The sequence below is a fragment of the Rhinolophus ferrumequinum genome, chromosome 2 (genome assembly GCF_004115265.2).
Source record: "Rhinolophus ferrumequinum isolate MPI-CBG mRhiFer1 chromosome 2, mRhiFer1_v1.p, whole genome shotgun sequence".
Classification (NCBI taxonomy): Eukaryota; Metazoa; Chordata; class Mammalia; order Chiroptera; family Rhinolophidae; genus Rhinolophus; species Rhinolophus ferrumequinum.
Window position 1 is genome coordinate 36,187,260 of NC_046285.1, and position 18,816 is coordinate 36,206,075.

At 32.9% G+C, this 18,816-nt stretch overlaps 1 protein-coding gene across 1 annotated transcript in view; it reads right to left on the minus strand.

Moving 5' to 3' along the window:
• The window catches only part of CIP2A (cellular inhibitor of PP2A), a 33,809-nt gene that overhangs the window by 12,266 nt on the left and 2,727 nt on the right, over positions 1-18,816 (minus strand). Inside the window, exons 2-13 of the mRNA XM_033131916.1 lie at positions 17,410-17,557; positions 15,850-15,962; positions 14,858-14,952; positions 14,251-14,347; positions 13,221-13,343; positions 12,930-13,075; positions 10,251-10,326; positions 6,091-6,309; positions 5,004-5,163; positions 3,421-3,562; positions 2,266-2,365; positions 792-910 (exon numbers count right to left, since the gene is read on the minus strand). Coding sequence (XP_032987807.1) covers positions 792-910; positions 2,266-2,365; positions 3,421-3,562; positions 5,004-5,163; positions 6,091-6,309; positions 10,251-10,326; positions 12,930-13,075; positions 13,221-13,343; positions 14,251-14,347; positions 14,858-14,952; positions 15,850-15,962; positions 17,410-17,557 — 1,538 coding nt within the window. The remainder of the gene's footprint in view (positions 1-791; positions 911-2,265; positions 2,366-3,420; positions 3,563-5,003; positions 5,164-6,090; positions 6,310-10,250; positions 10,327-12,929; positions 13,076-13,220; positions 13,344-14,250; positions 14,348-14,857; positions 14,953-15,849; positions 15,963-17,409; positions 17,558-18,816) is intronic.

Genomic DNA, 18,816 nt, shown 5'->3' on the forward strand with positions numbered 1-18,816 from the left:
TCAAACATAACTATAAATATCCTCTTAATGTTTAAAACTAATGAGTATAGTGGATAGGTCTGCTTGGCCATTATCTATTTCACTTCCTAATAAAAACACAGAGTTTTTCTTTAGGAACCCTCCCACCCCCCACCCACCTGCCCCCACCTCCCCACTCCCAAACTCCAGCCCATGTAGTTCTCACAGCTAAATCCCTGGCATTTGCTAAGGCCCACTCCTTGACAAATGACCCAGATCTGGTCAATGCCAGTGATGCTTAGACTTACCACTTAGACAACTGGGAAGGAAAAGCTCTTTCTAAGGAGAAACTAAATTGGTAGGCCATACACTTAGCCCAGAAGTTACTACATGGAAAAGAGGCGGTGAGAGACAGAGGGACGCAGTACCTGGATAACATATCTAACCATCTGGATCTAGCATTTCTTTTCAGCTGGAATCAATTTTATTTTTAATCACTTGAAAAATTACTACCGTGTTTCCCCGAAAATAAGACCTAGCCAGACAATCAGCTCTAACACGTCTTTTGGAGCAAAAATTAACATAAAACCCGGTCTTATTTTACTATAATATAAGACGGGTCTTACATAATATAACACCTGGTCTTATTTTAATTTTTGCTCCAAAAGACGCATTAGAGCTGATTGTCCAGCTAAGTCTTATTTTTGGGGAAACGGTATTACGATGAAGTCTTCGATTCAGTAATTTTCTAATCTATCCATAACTGAGGCCTACGAAAGCAGGATATTCCAGCACTAGAAGAGATACACTCACTGCAAATGATTATAACTCACACTAAAGCAGGAAAATCTGGCAGTGGAGCAGCTTCCAGTAATATTCCCAATCCAGACTGTACTTGCTCTCTGTTATCTGATGTTAAAGCAAAAGCCAAGGGAGTAATCAGGCGTGGATCCTAAGTAAATCAGAAACCAGAAAACAAGAGGCAGCTCTTTCAGAATAAGGTGAATAAAGACAGCTAAATCATAAAATAATTCTAGTCAAATTCTAAAGTGTTTCTATCTGATGTTTGAACGTATTTATTAGTCTTTACCTTGTTATAACTGTCTTAGCAATCAGTATGGGCACCAGCTTTAAAAATCTGGCTAAGTTTTTGAATGCTTTTGACTGTACTTATGAAAATCCTGTCTTAAGTATTTTGATGAATTTAAAATATCATCCACAACTGATGTTTTTAATTATTGTTTTATTTTGCTAGCTACCATTTAAAAGAAAAACTGGCTAAAAGAAAAACTGGCTAATCATTTCCAAATTAAAGTAAAATATAGAAGTAAAATTCAAATTAATGCAATAAAAATTTTAATTTAGTGACTGAAACAATTATACTTAAAGTATCATAAGCCCTTTACGTCAGTAAATATTTTACATTAGTACTATACGCCCAAATCACGTATTTTGAAAAACACCTCCTAAGAATTGACATAAAATCAATTTGACTCAATTTTTAAGTTGAGTAAGTTAACAGAGAAAAACATTAAAACATGAATCCTTTATAACTATCCACATTTTACAATGGTGAGTGTCTTGGGTACTCAAATATAATCTAATGCCACAGGACCGTGATAAGAGCTGGCCTTCTTCATCACCTCCATGGTAACCCTCCATCACTCCTCCCATGGAGGGAGATCCTTATTTCCACTTCGTAGTCAGGAACCTGGAGCTCAGAGAGGTAAAAACAACTTGCTCAAGTCTGCACTGACTAGTAAGTGGTGGAGTCGACATCAGAACCCCGTCTCTTAAGCATTATGCTCTCAAAGCGTACAAGTGGCCCCCGCCCAAGGTTTCAGTTTTGGCTTCTACCCTGTCTATAGAGGAATCAGTCATCTTTGTTATTACAGTAACTTAATTCACATGTTTGTTAAATATCTACTATAAATCAGGTTTTGTGGATATCGAGATAAACATCTAGAGCTATTATTCAGCTACTATCATCAAAATTTTTGAGTTATTTTCTACACACACTCCTTAATCTGAAGTAGGACACACACACAAAAATGCTGAGGAGGCGCCGCTATCATGAACATTCTGTCCATTAGCACCAGGAACACTTAGGTTCAGATCCTGCAAAACTATGTAAAATAACTGTAGTGAGAATACTGTAGCTACATAAGACAGTTGACAACTTTAAACGTTCTCCTGAATGCCAAGTCTAAGAAAATCATCTTCTAAAAATTAGGACTATTAAAACAGAAACATATTGGGGAGCATTTACATATGAATAAACTAAATATTTGAAGAGTTTAAACTCACCTGAAGGATTTTGTAGAAGCTTACTTCCATACCAGGAACAAATTGTTTAACTTTATTCATCAAATCAAGAGTTTTCAAAATTACATCAGCAGCAAGTTTGCTTTAAAAAGAAATCACATTTAAATTAATGTCAAAAATTGCTTAGAGCTTTTGAATGTCCATAATGCTAAAGAAAATGAAAAAATAACACTATTGTTTTTAAACCAAGAAGATAAAGTATTGTTTCTTTTGAGAAGTAAAAATATCATAGTAGAGACCAACCTTTTAACCCAACACCCAATGAGAACTGGCAAAACAAAGTTTAGACAGTGTTTCCTTCTCTGCTCTCAAATACCACCATGCTTCTAGTTTCTGCTTCAAATTACTAGCAGCATTGACAACATGACCTATTTAATTCTTAGCTTTGTCACTGAAATATCAACAACAGAGGGCAACCTCAGGCAATAAAAAATACCTAATATTTACTGAATTAATTATATGAAGCCATGTTGTCAGCCATATACCTGAAAGGGAGTACAAAAGAGTAAACAGAGCTAATCCTTGTTATTAAGGAGCACAATCACTGATAATTATGATATTTATGAGAAATGGAACAAATGGTAGTGTCTAGCATTTAGCAAGTTCTCAATAAAGGATTCTTAGATGGACTTAATTCATGTAGGAGGAAGAGGATAAAATAATGCTACTATCAGTGAAAATCCACCTTTAACCATAAGTCTTGACATACTAAGGTAGAAGAGTTGTCTGTTATTAGGAAACCTTCTGCAGTGACTAATTTCTTTGTAATAAAAATTATCCCTGTTTTTTCATGCTTTTTTGCTTAAAAATATAAAATTAAATGAACATAAAAGTAATTACTGAGTCAATGAAATGTTTAGGAGTATAAAAGATCCTTACACAATCGCAATAAATAAAAACAAAACAACCCAAACAATGAAAAACAAATCACATGTTAATATTTGTTCAGAAACGTGATCTATGAATTGAATAATTTTTCTAAAAATCATTATGAAAATATTTTTAATTCTCTGCTACACTTTGAGTTAATAGAACATACCCAAAGATGAGCCTCCAAAAAGGATCAGAATAACTACATCTTTTGATTTTTGTTAAGTTTGGTCCTACCATTTTGCAATTTGGATTTCATATACTTACCACAGTTCTGAATCTGCTACCTTTGTTCCAAACCCCAGATCAATCTTGCCATATTTAAACTGTTGTTCTATTAGAGTGGCACATTTGATAGTAGTCAGAATTTTTGCAATGTGTATTTTCAGAGTATCATCTCCACACAGAGGTAAGTTTTGTTAAGGGACACAAACAAAAGATTCTCAAAAACCTTTATATTTGCATAGCACTTTACAGCATTTAGGATGAGTTCATACAAATTATCTCATCACTGCAATTCAGTGTAACTTTTGTTACATTAGCTCAATGACATGAAGAAGTTAGAGTTCGGAGCATTTATATGACTGGTAAGTGGCAAGAAATGGACTGACACCAAAAGTACAACAGAGAGAATCTTTTAGCAGGTATCACAACGGTACAATAAATATTTGTTGAACTAAAGGAAGTTATTTTTTCATACTTTGTATATTGTAAGTTATTTTGAATATCTGTCATTAAAAAAAGTCAAATCTGGTACCATTCAATAAGAGAACACCCAGATATCTTATAGATATTTCTAAGGTCAAGCAAAGTAATCATGGTCTCCACAGCAATGGTGTTCAACTTTGGCTGGATGTTAGAATCACTGGGAACTCCTCCCTGTTAGGGTTTCATATTACTTCAATTGTTCAGGTGTATTTTTTAAAATGTTCTCCAGGTGATTTTAATTCATATCCAGGGTTAAGAATCACCGCTCTAAAAAAGAGGAAAATTAAGAAGCACCAACTTAGGAGATTAAACAGATACGGAGTTTGCTCTAAGGCAGGACAAAGTTGAGCAAATTCTTGTGCTCTGAAACACAAAGAAACCTGGCCAGGTAAATATGAGAGATCTGGCTGAAATATAGTGGCTCCTTACTGATAATAAAAAAAAGCATTAATGAAATATAAAATTGGGATCTGGACTTCCTAGCAACTTATAATCAGCTAATCTAAAAAAAAAAAAAGGTAACACAAGGAAAGACCTGAGAAAATCATACGGAAGTTAAGCAGTGACACTGCTTGTACTCAATGTATTCCTTTTTGAAATGAATTAATTTTTCTTGATAATATTTGTCCTTTTTATAACCAAGTGTAAATTCATCTTTATTAAAACATTTATGGAGACTTTAATTTTTAAAACACAAGCTAAAAGACTGAGCTAAAATAATGATACCTCTACTAGTATTTCTTTATTCTCTGATACACTCAACCAAAGATGGCACCACAAATCATTCAGGGGCAGCAATTAGCAGCAGAAGAGAGTAACAGGGCAGTTATTGCAGAACACATCTCCTAATCTCAAATTGTGATAAAAATATCCAAGTCAAGTTTAAAAAGCATTTCTGAAAATGTTCCTTAGGTTAAAAGTTCTGCACAGAAAAACAAGGAAAAAAAGTCTGAATAACTTTTATAGAACTCTTCAATGAGAATCGGCTCTATAGTTTAATAATTAGATCTTCAGTTCAATAATTCTGAATAGATACCAGCATGAGAAATGACAAAATTACAAATAAAGACAAAAATGCAGTAAATACGTTAGGAAAAAAAAGAGTGGTTATTTAGTTTCCATGTTTATACAGTAAAGGATATTTAACAAAACTTCAATGGCCTTGACCATCCTTTCACATTTTTTTCTTATTAAGGCCTCATCTAAATTTTGCTCTGTGAACTGAAGCTGATCAAGGACGGTAGGCAGCAGAAGGGTCACAAAATGGTCAGCGGAGGAACTGCTAGTCGTATCTATGACATCCTGGAGTATTAACCACCACCAGTGATCAAAAACAAAAATAAAGATGAAATACAGAATGCAGAAATAGTCATCACTGAGCTGCACTGTTCTTTCAGTTTTTTATAATTACCTTAATCATTTATTGATCTGTGTGTCCTATTTAAAATCTACCCTTTTATGCAGTTTTGAGGGCTATGATGACTTTTCTTTTTCTCAAATGGAACAATAAGGTTTTCGGTTAATCAACTACAAACAATGCTTTTTAAAATGGACTACATTTGTGATTTAAAAATTACCAACATAAAACAGAAAAAATACCTTCTGCATAATACTTAACAAATAGTATATTTAATCAGCCATACACATTTTTGTTTGTGCATTGGATCCATTCAGGAGAAGGGTAACATTCTAGGAAGATACTGGAGTAGGCAGAATGGGTACAAAAAAAAAGAGGGAATAGTAGAGAAGCCTAAATGACCCTGATAATAAAATCAACTAGAATGTAATGACCTCAATGGGAAGAAGTTTTGTCTGTATCCTAAGTGCCTAGAAGTGTCTGGCATGCTCCACTCCCTTTTACTGATTGAACCCAAGGTTCCTGTATTAATCCACTTAACAGGCTGATAAAGCCAGCAGTATCTACTGAGGTGGAGAAACATGTGATTATTTCAAGAAATACAGTCATATAACAACAAAACGTACAAATCATAAACCTTTACTTATTACACTGAAAGGAGCATATATTAGCTAGTCAGTGAAAAAAAAAGGAAAAAACTAACATTTGTGACTTTGTCAGAAAAAAGAAATTCAGTAGCTGAATGGTAGGGAGTCTAGTAATGGAGTTTTCCTAAAATGTATGAATGACTGGAAGTTTATTATGAACATTTTTGAAAACAAACTCTTCATTGAGAATCATAAAAATAAAAAAGTCAAATTGTCAAATATTACCTCAAATATTTCCTTGAACAACTCCAATGCTAAAATGGAACAGTTGTCTGATGCATCCAAAGGTTGGTTTGCCCAACGAAGTAGAGCCACAGTAGGTTCTAAACGTTTAGAACGGCTTTCCAGCGTGGTGTTGCCAGATGGAGACTGTTCAAATAGCATCTTAGTGAGCACGTGGCGCAGCTGAGTCACTGAACAGAGGGCAAGAAGCAATTCTAAAACCTGTGCAATACAAAGTCTTCGTTAAATGTCAATTTAACGCCCAAAGCAATCGAATAATGAAGCAGAAAATGACACACATTTTTAAAGAAAATACTCTAAAACAAAAATAAATGCAGCTTCCAATTTTTCTTTTGGGATTATTTTTCAAAATGTGTGAACAGGTTCCAGAAAGTTTCAAAGAAATTTGTTAATGATGGTTACCCCTGATAAACAGAACTGTGAGAGCCAAAAAAGGAAGGGCAATTTCAACTAATATTATATGCCTTCTACAGTACTTAATTTTTTTTAAAGCACTAATGTGTTTGTTTTCAAAATTAATAAAATCAGTAATTAACACTTGCTGTCATGCTAAGATGCAAGAATTGCTATAAAGCACATTTTAGGGTAATAGTTACAAGTGGCATCCCAAAGCGTTAAAACCTTAAGAATGGCTACTTCTACATGATGTTTGCAGTCAGCATTATGGCCCTTAGCTCCACTAGCCTATCTCATTTCTTCTTTACTTTGAAAACTGGGCCTTATACCAATATGTAACATAACATCATATTATCAACCTGTTTATTAGCTGTTAATTTAAATTCTACCTTATTTCATATACTGCCAACCTATCATAAAATATTTTTTTGTCATCTCTTAGCCTACTCATTTATTTTCAACCTTTATCTGTTTCTTGTGACATATATAATTGGGATTTGTGTTTTAATCGACTTCATAGCATCTGATTTTAATAAATTCAGTCTGTTAACATTTATCATGTAAAAACTGATAAACAATATTTGATTTATTCTCTTTTAAATATATTGTAGTACTTGTTTTTAAATAGGTAGTACATTCACTTGATTCCAAATTCAAAGGTACCGGTCTGACCTCTAGCTACACTCCCTGGTGGCAAGCAATGCAAGTAGTTCCTTCTTTGTCTTACCAGTGATACCTTATGCACATACAAGAAAATACTTTCTCAAGTACACTTTATAAGTATAACATACAGAGAAGTAAACAAATCAAGCACTAGTGCAAAGCTAGATGGTTTGCCCAAAGTGAACACACCTGTGCAACTAGGAACCAGATCAAGAGAATTCTACCAAACTCCAGAACCCACTTGCATCCCTTCCTAGATAATGCCCCAAACACTCCTCCATGTACCGGCCAGATATCTGACACCACAGATTAATTTTATCTGAGCTATTTTTGGATCTTTGCATTTCCACATAAATTCTTCAATCAGCTTACCAGTTTATATTAAACAATCACATAGAACTTTATATACTCTTATAAACAGAATCTTGTAGTGTATACTTTTCTGTCTGGCTTCTTTAGCTTAGCCTTGTATTAGTGAGATTCATCCATACTGTTGCATGCAGCTGCATTTCACTCATTTTCAGTGCTGTACAGTCATGCTCCACATAACGACATTTTAGTTAACAACAGACTGCCTATACAATGGGGATTCTGTAAGATTATAATGGAGCTAAAAGATTCCTATCACTAAGTGTCGTCTTAATGTCAGAGTGCAATGTACTCCTCATGTGTTTGTGGTGATGCTGGTGTAAACAAACCTACTGTGCTGCCAGTTGTATAAAAGCATAGCACACACAATTATGTACAGTGCAAAGTTGATAACGATAATAAAGGACTGTTACTGCTTTATGTATTTACTATACTATACTTTTAAATCATTATTTTGGAGTGTACTCTTTCTATTTAGGAATAAAAGTTTGCTGTCAAAGAGCTTGCTGTTACACCAGCAGCAGATTCACGCTTCATGCTTAGAGCATCTCTTGATTGCATCATTTTCTCTTGTGGTTGATATAGACTCGTGTTGTTTTATATTTTAGTGCAGCCTAAGTGTAGTATTTATAAAGTCTACAGTAGTGCACAGCAAGTCCTTGACCTGCACATTCACTCACCACTCACTCAATGACTCGCCAAAAGCAATTCCAGTCCGCAAGTTCCTTTCATGGTAAGTGCCCTCTACAGGTGTACCATTTTTTATCTTTTATACCACATATTTACTGTACCTTTTCTGTTTAGATATTTTGAGATGCAGAAATACCACTGTATTACAATTACCTACAGTATTCAGTACAGTAACATGCTGTATGGGTTTGCAGCCTACATCCAACAAGCTATACCATATAGCCTACGAGTGTAGGGTATACCATTTAGGTTTGTGTAAGTACTTATGATGTTCGTACAATGATGCACTTCTCAGAAAATGCTCTCATCAACAAGCGGTGCATGACTGCATTCCAATGGATAAATATACCACAGTTTATTTGCCCATTCCATTGCTGATGGCATTTGGGTTGTTTCTAATACTTGGCTATTAGGAACAGTACTGCTGTTTTGCATGTCTTCTGGTGAACATATGTATTTCAGTTCTTTGGGGAAAATACTTAAGAGTGGAATTGTTGGGTCCTGGTTTATGCATGTGTCCCATGTTAGTAGATAATACCAGTTTTCATTAAGTTATCTGTACCAATTTTCCAGCCCATGCGTATGGGGACACATACATTTTTTACATTCTCATCTATGCTTAAAATTATTCCTATTTTTCAATTTGAATTATCTGGTGGTTTTGTAGTGGTATTGCATTACCATTTAAATTTTCATTTCCCTGAATATTAATAAAGTTAAGCAACCATTTCATATTTATTGAACAATTCAAGTTTTCTCTGTTTAGGTTAGCTACTGAGTTCAGTGTTTCTTTCAGATTTCTATGTACAAGTTTTTAAATAATATATTTTAGATAAGAGTACTTTGTTGGATATATGTATTCTAGATAACTTTACCACTCTGTGAATTGCCTTTTTAATCTCTTATTGGTGGTCTTTTCATGAACAGAAACTCTTAATTTTAATGTAGTCTTATCAACTTCTTTCCTTTATAGTTGGTGCTGTTTCCTGTTTAAGAAAATCTTCGTCTATCCCAAAGCTGAAAAGATATTCTGCTACATGTTTCTTCTAAAAGTTCAGTTTTACCTTTCACATTTAGATCTACCATCTTTCTGGAATTGATTTTCGCATTTGGTTTGAGATATGGGTCAAAATTCAGCTTTTGCCAATACGGCTATTAAATTGACCTAGTGTCATTTATGATCACACTTTTAAAACTGCACTGTTATCAATCAGAAGACCATAAACTATGGGTTTGATTTTGGACTGCACTCTGTTCCATGGGGCTAACTGTCTATTCTTATGAAAATACAGCACTGTTTTATTGCTGTAGCTTTATATTAAGTCTTGATATCTGGTAGTATCATAAGTCCTCCAATTCTGTTCATTTTTTTCAGAACAGCCATGGTTATTTTTGGACCTTTGCGTAACCATACGGATTTTATAATCAGCTTCCCAATTTCCACATACACCAAAATAAAACAAATACGGAAACAAAAACCAATAAAACCTGCTGTGATTTTGACTGACCTAATACTATAAATTCTTGCAATCTATGAACTTGGTATATCTGTATTTATTGAGGTCTTTTATTTTCCTCAATATTTTGTAATTTCAGAGTAGAGGCCTTATACATGTTTTGTTGGATTTATCCCCTAAGCATTTGACATTTTTAAAACTCAGTAAATGGTTATCATTTAAAAAATTTCATTTTCTATTTGTTTAACATTTTCTACATGTCTTTTGGTGAGTTCATGGACATGTCTGTCTTGGCTATGTACCTAGAAGTGGAAATGCTGTGTCATATAGTATACATATATTTAGCAGACACCGTAAAACAGTTTTCCAAAGGGACTGTACCAGTGTACAAAGAGTCAAGATTCGAAGAGGGTTTTAGAATATTGGCAATGTTCTGTTTCCTGATCTAGACACTGGTTATATGGCTGTGTTCAGTTTGTAAAAATTCATAGATTTCTGTGCACTTAAGATTTTTCTTCACATGATAGTTTTTAAAAAGTGTAAAACAAAAAGTCATGTTTTATATACCTTTGAAGAAGAATCAGCATCCTTTCCATTAAAAAGACCTAATACTTGATTAAGACATGAAGAAAAGTGCTCATACCTAGGTTTGAAATAAAAATATATATCAAATGAGAAGGAATTGAAATATCAAAACAGATTTATGTACAAAATTAACATAAAATTTAAGTGTTTTGTCTATTTTGAGCTTCTAATACAAATCTTTACAGTTAAAATTTGAAACATATTCTATTATTATGATATTCTTTATGATATTGGCTCTGTCATTTACTAAACAGTGAAAAAACAATGACTTACGGCAATAAATAAAATCACTGAAACTTTCTGTACCTCAATTCCCTTCTTTTAAAGGTTGTAAAAATTGAAAGAACATGAATATTCTAATAAATTAAAAAAGCTACTTATTTATAAAGCATCTACAATTGGCAGACATTAAATTTGGCTCTGCAGATATAGAAATATGGAGTAGGGCCCTGTGCTACACAACTCTAAGAGATACTAGAGGTACCACTCACATTATATTCTATGTGATTGGTACATCCTGGATTTGGAAGAATAAGCCCTGAAGGAGAACTCACAGTCTAAGGATGGAGGCAGAAAGACATAAAATAATAAACTAATGTAATGTAAAATACAATGCTATAATGAATAAATAGAATGCTATAAACAGGATGGGTATCAAAACCAGACTCAGTGGGACAGGCCTGATCAGGTGAGGCTTCCCAGACTTGAGTCTTAAAGAATAAACAGGAGTCAGACATATGAAGAAGAAAGTATTCCAGCCTACCAGAGGAAGCTCTTCAGAAAAAACAGTACATGTATACATGAAATGGCACTTGTACCAAGTTGGTGGTTCTATATATTGTCTGAAATGATTATACAAAAGTACGTAAGAAAGAAAATGTGAAGTAGTAAGGCTGAGGTTGCCAGGTACCAGATTTTGGATTGCTATACTGAGAATATGGATATTCACCTTGAATGCAATAGCAGATCACAAATTTTAAAAGGGACATATTGTTGGAAAAGTTGAAAGTTGAGCTTACATATAAGCCAAAGGACTCAACTGAATGGAAGGAGATAGAAGAAACTGATGAAGACAGGACAGAATGAGACAATGCATAGAATATTAGGATATGTTTATGAGTGAAACAGGAGGGCACTAAGTAAGAATTGGTATAAACACAGGTAACTGTTCAGGAGACCAGATTTGAAGGAACTCCAATTAGATGGGATTCCGTTTTGTGTGTTTTTTCTGTGAAACCAAGATAAGATCATCTCCTGATTGAAAAGTGGCAAGAGGAAAGTAGTAAATATTTGAAAGAGCCACTGTTGAAAATGTGAAAGAAAGCTTACCGGGAATAAATATAAGAGGTGTTGCCCAGATAAAGTTAGAAATCATGAGTATGTAGTATACAAATTCATAATGTGCGATTTTTCTCAAGCTTTGAGTAGGTACCCAGGCATTAAGGTAGACTTTAGAACAGATTCAGTAATGTTTTGCTAAATGATAGAGCAGATAAATAAGAGGAAAACACAAACATAATTTTCTTTCCAGAGGTGACTGGGGATCTAGGCTAGAGAGAAAACAGATGATGGAACAGAGATATAAGTGATTAAGCGACCTCCTACTAATAATGTTAAATCAGATTATCTTTCTGTCCTCTTGGAGAGGAATATCCAGAATAATTTTTCTGTTTACTCCAAAGCTGTTAAATAAGCACTATTTGGTGGCCAGAATGAGTATTAGATGAGAACACATTTGGAGGATTCTTGGAACAGATAAAGAGAGGGCAGGTAAAGGGAGGGCATTCTGGAAGACAGTTCTCTTATCGATTGATGCTTAAAAGAAAAAATGATATGCCAATGTGAGTGCTTCCTGGTTTTGCAAAGTATCAGTTAACCATGAGTAGTGGATAACCTTGCCCTAGTGCTTAGCTTTTGTGTTTTTAATTTCCAGATTCTATGTTCCTTAAAGATTAGGGACTATGTCTTTCATATCCCTGCCTCTCCTAACACCCCTTCTCATCCCCCAATATATGTTTTCCTTTTTCTGAATGATTCATTAACTCTTTGAAGCAATTACAACAATTTTCCAGCTTAGGACCACAAAGCAGCTTTAGGCACTGGGAAAATTTACCTTGAGATGCAGTAAGGCCATGAGGTCTTTGGAAAACAGTTACTAACCAATCTCAAAACATAAATGATCACATGAAATGCCACTGAGATAGAATAGACACATAAACACATGTTCTCATTTTTACCTTATAACACAACAGTCACCCAAAGAAGAAAACATCTATTTTTCATACACAAAAGAAAAAAACACACAAACACATACTGATATGAATGTTCTTATAATAAAAATATTCTTTCAAAAAATCATAATGTTCAAGATTTAACTGGTTTTGAAACAGATTCATCAAGATGTGTACATTTTGGAGAACGACACAGCTTTATTCATCTAAAAAGAGACTGACACACACACACACCCTTGTTATACTTTTACATTTCAGGCCAGGAAAGAAAAAAGAATAGGAATAAAGCATATCAAAATATTTTGATTTAGTGTATCATAAATCAGCATTCAAGTTTACTAAAAATAAAAAGGCAGTTTTATTTATCACAAACACATTTTGGTTAAAAAAAAAGAGGGAAGGTCTTAAAATTTGTCAAAGAGAATCATACCTGGTAAGATAATCAGCAATTTTAGGATTCTTAAGGAGATCCATCAGTAGATCAACTGAATATTTTCTGGTTAGTGTGCCATCACCGTTTATGAGAATATTAAATATTAGCTGAAAAGTCTGATGAATGTTTCGAGCATGGAATAGCTTGAAAACAAATTAGGGAAGTATATTATACAAAAAAAGTTTAAGTTGACACCATCCTAAAACTTAATAAAGATCCTCAATGACATTTAAAATATCAGAGAATATAAATTCCAGAATTTTATTAATAACAAAAAGTCATATTTACCTTTTCCCCAACCTCTTCATTTAATGTCAAACTGGATAATATTGAAAGTGCAAACACAACCACAGTTAAACTACTATGGGCCAAGAAGCTTATAAGAGTTCGATAAAAAGATTTCACATTATTCTGAGGAAGAAAAAAATTTTAAAATAAATTAGAATGAAAAATTATAAGTTTTTTATATTTTGGTTCAGAAAGTATATCTTGCACAGAGTAGGTAAACTTTTATTAAATATCATTATCAACTCAAGAGATCGTTGAAGGAGTAAGATGGTACTTTCACATATTGCTTACAGCAGTATATGAGTAGATATATACAATTTTAGTGAAGAGCAGTATTTAGATATGGGGTTACGAGTGAATGTTTACCTTTCTCAAACACTTCCATGGCTCAAAATAACCTCTACCTCCAAAGTAAGACCAGGTCAGAAAAATCCAGCACATGAACAAATGAGATATTGTTTAATTTACAATTAAACAGGTAATACTGAAAATTGCATAGCAGGGGTACTGTTTTCAAAGTACCTTAAACAATCAATAAACTTTCTTGATTTACTGTATTTCCGATGTTGGGTCAGTTAACTTAGTGTGCCTTCACTTATCACAAGTACTGGTAGTTGATGCTAGGCATTTACTCACGGATCTTTCTAATGGAGTTGCCATTGATTTTGCAGAAATACAGACTGAGGTAAATAGGATTGCTAATGATCTGTCCCCCTTCTATCAGCACAAAATAAATGACCTTTTCTTATATTATTCAATACAACAAATAATGGATGCTATGGAGAAGGAAAACTTTTAGTATTCAACATTTGTATTAACCCTTAACTTATCTTCTAAAATATAATATAGTATTTGAAGGCTGGAATACTTCAAGTTATTTATATGTCAATCTGTTTTTTTGTTAACTTTGATGGGTCAGCTAGAGGAGACATAAGAATTCTTGTTAAAATTATTTAAAAGAAAAAGAATATTTTCTTTAAGCACAGAACCCATCACTAAACAAGAAACATTTTATAAACAAACTTCTTACCAAAGTCTTTATGTATGTTTGAACAGAAAGATTGTGTCGACAAAGATTTGCCAATAATCCTAGACAAGGCATTGTTAACTCATCTTCAGAAGATTGACTGTTGTTTTAAGAAAAATAAAAAAAGACAAAAGCATTAAATTCATTCTAAATTACTCAAAATTATATAGTAATTCACACATTTAAATTCCTTTTTGAATGCAAAATGAAAAATCTGATTAACATGTGAAGATAAAGCTTTGAATAGTATTGCCCATTTAGTTTATGTTTTGACACTAAATGATCCTATTCAACTGCAGCATAGAAAGAAACATGGAAATAATTGTCAGTGACCATGTGCTATCTCATCAGTATATTCTCCTATCAGGATCAAATATAAACATACAACTTTCAGTGTCAATTTTTTCTGTTCAAGTGAATTTGATAAAGTTTTGCATGAAAATTAAAGCTGTTTTACACCATTTGATCCTTAAAATTATCTAAATGTAAATAAGAATCAGACACTCAGTTTAAAAAGTTGGAAAAAACTAAAAAAATTGAACTATTACATGGTTTTATTTTAAAAATAAACCAATAGATTATTTGGTTACATGTTTGGTTGCATACTCACATACGATCTATCAGGAATGTGATTAGTTCATCTATATTGGCACCAGAATGAAAAATTTTCACATTATATGTTAACCTCTGCAGAAGTTGAATGCACTGAGAATAAGAAAACAATAATGAATACAAACACATAAAAACGTTGCAGGCTCACAAAAATGGACTCCTGTGCATATTCTGAGCATGCTACAATTTTATGAGGCAGAGTTTAGAGCAAGAACTTTTCCATTTCTTAAAATGGTTCTCTTTCTCTCTTTTTTTTTAACACAAAGTAATGAGACTACTAAAAACACACATTCCTATACATTCTGTCTTAAACAGAGCATCTTGTCATCAACCTGGTTCACTCAATCGTCTTAAACATATATGCAAGTTGAAATTTATATATACATGTGTGCATATATATATATATATATGTATATATACACACACATACATATATATTCCATCAATTCTAAAACATATATATTTTTTCACATTTTACAGCTTTTAAGATTGCATGTCAGTTTAATTGGCAATACTTTTCTATCTTACAATTGCATATTAGGCTCAATAAAATATTATGAGTATAAGAGCTTTGAGTCTATGCTAAATAAGACCAAATCGATAGCTTCAATTTTTTGTAGAATGTTTCCTCAACAGATTGAGACAAGGTGTCAACTCCAATTGTAATTTAATGTGAAAGCTTATATCTCAAAATGCTGACATCTGTGTTTGTAAGTCTGTCAAAGCAGTTATAACGTAGATTTGTTTTTTTTACAGTAATAGTGCTCAATGTGGATAAGCTTCCCTTCTCTAGAACTTTGAAACAGTAGTACATGTGTGATCAACCAGTTCTTAAATTTATCAACAGCAAGAACTGTACCTAATCATGCAGTATTATGCCAGCATATACACTGTAAGTTAGAAGTTTGTGATAGATACTATCAGTTTTGATCTGAAAATAAGGAAGGGAGAACAAGTATTAAGTGAAAAGTACTGTGTGGGTGTATATACCTGCAAAAACACTGAATCATTATAGCAACTGTTGCTCCGACAAATCACGCCTGCCAGCACATTATTCAGGTTATATGTACTCTGAAGACAGTCTTTGGTTTCATTGTCTAAAGCTGTAAATTAAAATAAAATGGCACAAAATATATCATTTTTATATATGGTCTTCATGGATGAATGACAAATAATTTAAAATTTATTTCCATATTAAATTTGCCGTTGTATAAAAATATCAAACATAACATGGCTATTTTATTTACAAATACCTTTCAATCAGAAGTTTAAGCACAGAAATTATGAGCTGCTAAAGGGAAGGGAGTATGAGCTTTTCCTTTTTTGCCAATAAACAAATGATTTCTCTATGTGGACTAAATTAATCTCAAGGAAAAAAACCTTGCTTTACGTATTTGTAGAAATTTTGCTGTCAAAAGATTATCATTTCAATTTTTTTGTAGTCTAAAAACTGCTCCAAAAATAAAATCTATTAATTAAAAAATAAAAATTTAAAAAGCAAATATAAAGACCATCACTTAAAAAACTTCTAATATATTTAAATGTTGAAAGTTTTCATACAAATAGTTGGTGGATGTTAGAATTAGCATGGCCTTTTTGGAAAGCAATTAAGCAATGATTATCAAATTGAACAATGATCTGAAAATTCTACTGGAAATTTATTCAACAGAAATACACAAATATTTGAGCAAAAATACATAAAAATGTTCACTGCACTATTGATTCTAATAGCAAAAACTCAATAAAGAACATACATGAGTACCCATCGTTAGTAAAGTGACTGAATAAATTATAACACTCTACAATGTGGTATAAGGCGACGATGAAAAAGATACCAATATGGAAAGATACCTGAGAAACACCAAGTGAAAAAAGAAAAATGGTGCTCTGCAATACCATTTTGTTAAAAATAACCAAAATTGTTAATTTATTTGATCTAAAATTATTTGTTATAACATAGAAAAAGATCTGGAAACACACGTATCAAACCACTAAGAAATATTCCCAATATCACCGCAAAAGTGAAAATGATGAGGGTTCGTGACGATGAGTAAAGAGTCACTGTAAAGTAATTAAATGAAATTTTAAAAACTAAAGACAAAGTAGGAAAGAAATAAAAAAGCAACACCTGCATTTTAACCCTTAGCTCTAAGTTCAGTGTAGTCTATCAAAAAAGGACGATTTTTTTTTTGATCACTAGTAATCAGTTTTCTGAGTAGTGTTTTTAATATTGGAATTATGTACATGTTCTCTTTTTAAAATTCAAAAGTAGGTCAGCATTTCCCAAGGAGCACACATTCTTTTGTGTAGACCACAATGAAGCTTTGATACGCTTCAGATTCTTTGTTCCAATAATTTTAAGAAAGAATGCATACAAGATTCCCTTTTCAAGAGATCCACAAAGAAAAATAGTTCTGAAAGGACCTGCAAAGAAGAAATCTTCTGAATGTGAATCATTCGCTGAAAGATTCTATGCCTAAATTTTGCCTCTTAAAAATATTAAATTCATACATTTTCTAAAAACTGAAAAAGAGAAACTAAATACATTACCTAGTTGAGACAACAAACTGATAATACTTAAGATCAATGGTGCACTTATGTTTGGGTCTTCAAGTAGCTCTACAAGGCAACTCAGGCATTCACTTGGTAATATCTGATTTGATGTAAATAATCGTGTGAGCTTCTGTCCAGAAATTACCTACAAAATAGTAATTAAAATGCGTTAGTTAAAAATTGGCAGTTTTCTTCCCTTTACCATTTCTAATAAAAACTTAGTTCTTCCAAAGTGCCACGGCCATTCTTTCCTAATTTAGAAAATTCATACATTCTGTTTCCTCTGCCTGAATATTACCAATCCCTTTCTCACTAATTAATGTAATCACTCAGGTTTCAGTTTTAATTTGTTTCCTCCAAGAAGCTTCCTCTAACCCTCTTCTACCAGCTAGGTTAGATTTGCCTATTACATTATCCTATAGTACGTTTCATAAACTGGCAAACTTTTGGCGACCTAATAGTATTTATCCTCCCTACTATACTGAACACTCCATAAAGGCATAGACTACAAATCAACACTCTACTATTAATATATTTATTGAATAAATGAATTCCAGTACATTCATTCCACCTACTTTGAGGGAGGCAATAGAAAGTAAAAAGTAGCTAAATCCAAAGGCTTAGCTATGGGATTAAATTCCAGATTACTTCTGCTCCCTCCCAAAGATAGTAGCTGAGTCCAGAAGCTAGAAATTACAAAAAAGGCAGTAAAAAAAAATTTTTTTAAGTGGCCAAGTCAGGCACAAACTTTACCTTTGGTTATTCCACTTTTTACTCCTCTCTTACAACCGTACAAACCACTCTCCCCCTTACCCCTTGAAAAGGTAAAGCTGGGATTGAAGGACAAAAACAGTTGTCAGACACCTATTTTCAAAATGCTTTTTGAATGTTATTTATTATTAAGCACGTCTTTTCTATAAAAATGGAAGAACAATTAGTTACTTCAGAATTATATTAAATCTGTTCTAAATGTTTTCATTTTTAAAAGATCAAGTCTAAGCAGGCTATTTTAGATTCCCTCTAATCTTTCCTTTCTATGTCCTTTCATTCCCTCACCTAGATGAGTTTTTCTTCTAAAGCTTTGCTGATAAGAGAACTTCAGAGTATCTTTTTCCCAAGGACTATGTGTTTTAACATTAAAGACAAAGTCTGTGAGACTGAAAAATAGGTCCAAAAGTTAAATTAGATACTGATAGTAGATATTTTGCGGTAAGGAATCTTCTGAACATTGCTCTTTTGCCTACTTATAAAGCTAGTCCTCTAGAAGATTAAGACATTTTCTGCTTTAAATACAATTTCCCTCAGAACTGGATTTGTAATTCAATAACATAAGTACTCTAACATGTAATAATTATTACAAGGTACATTTTAAAACTGCTTTACAAATTTTCTTCTTTACTCATT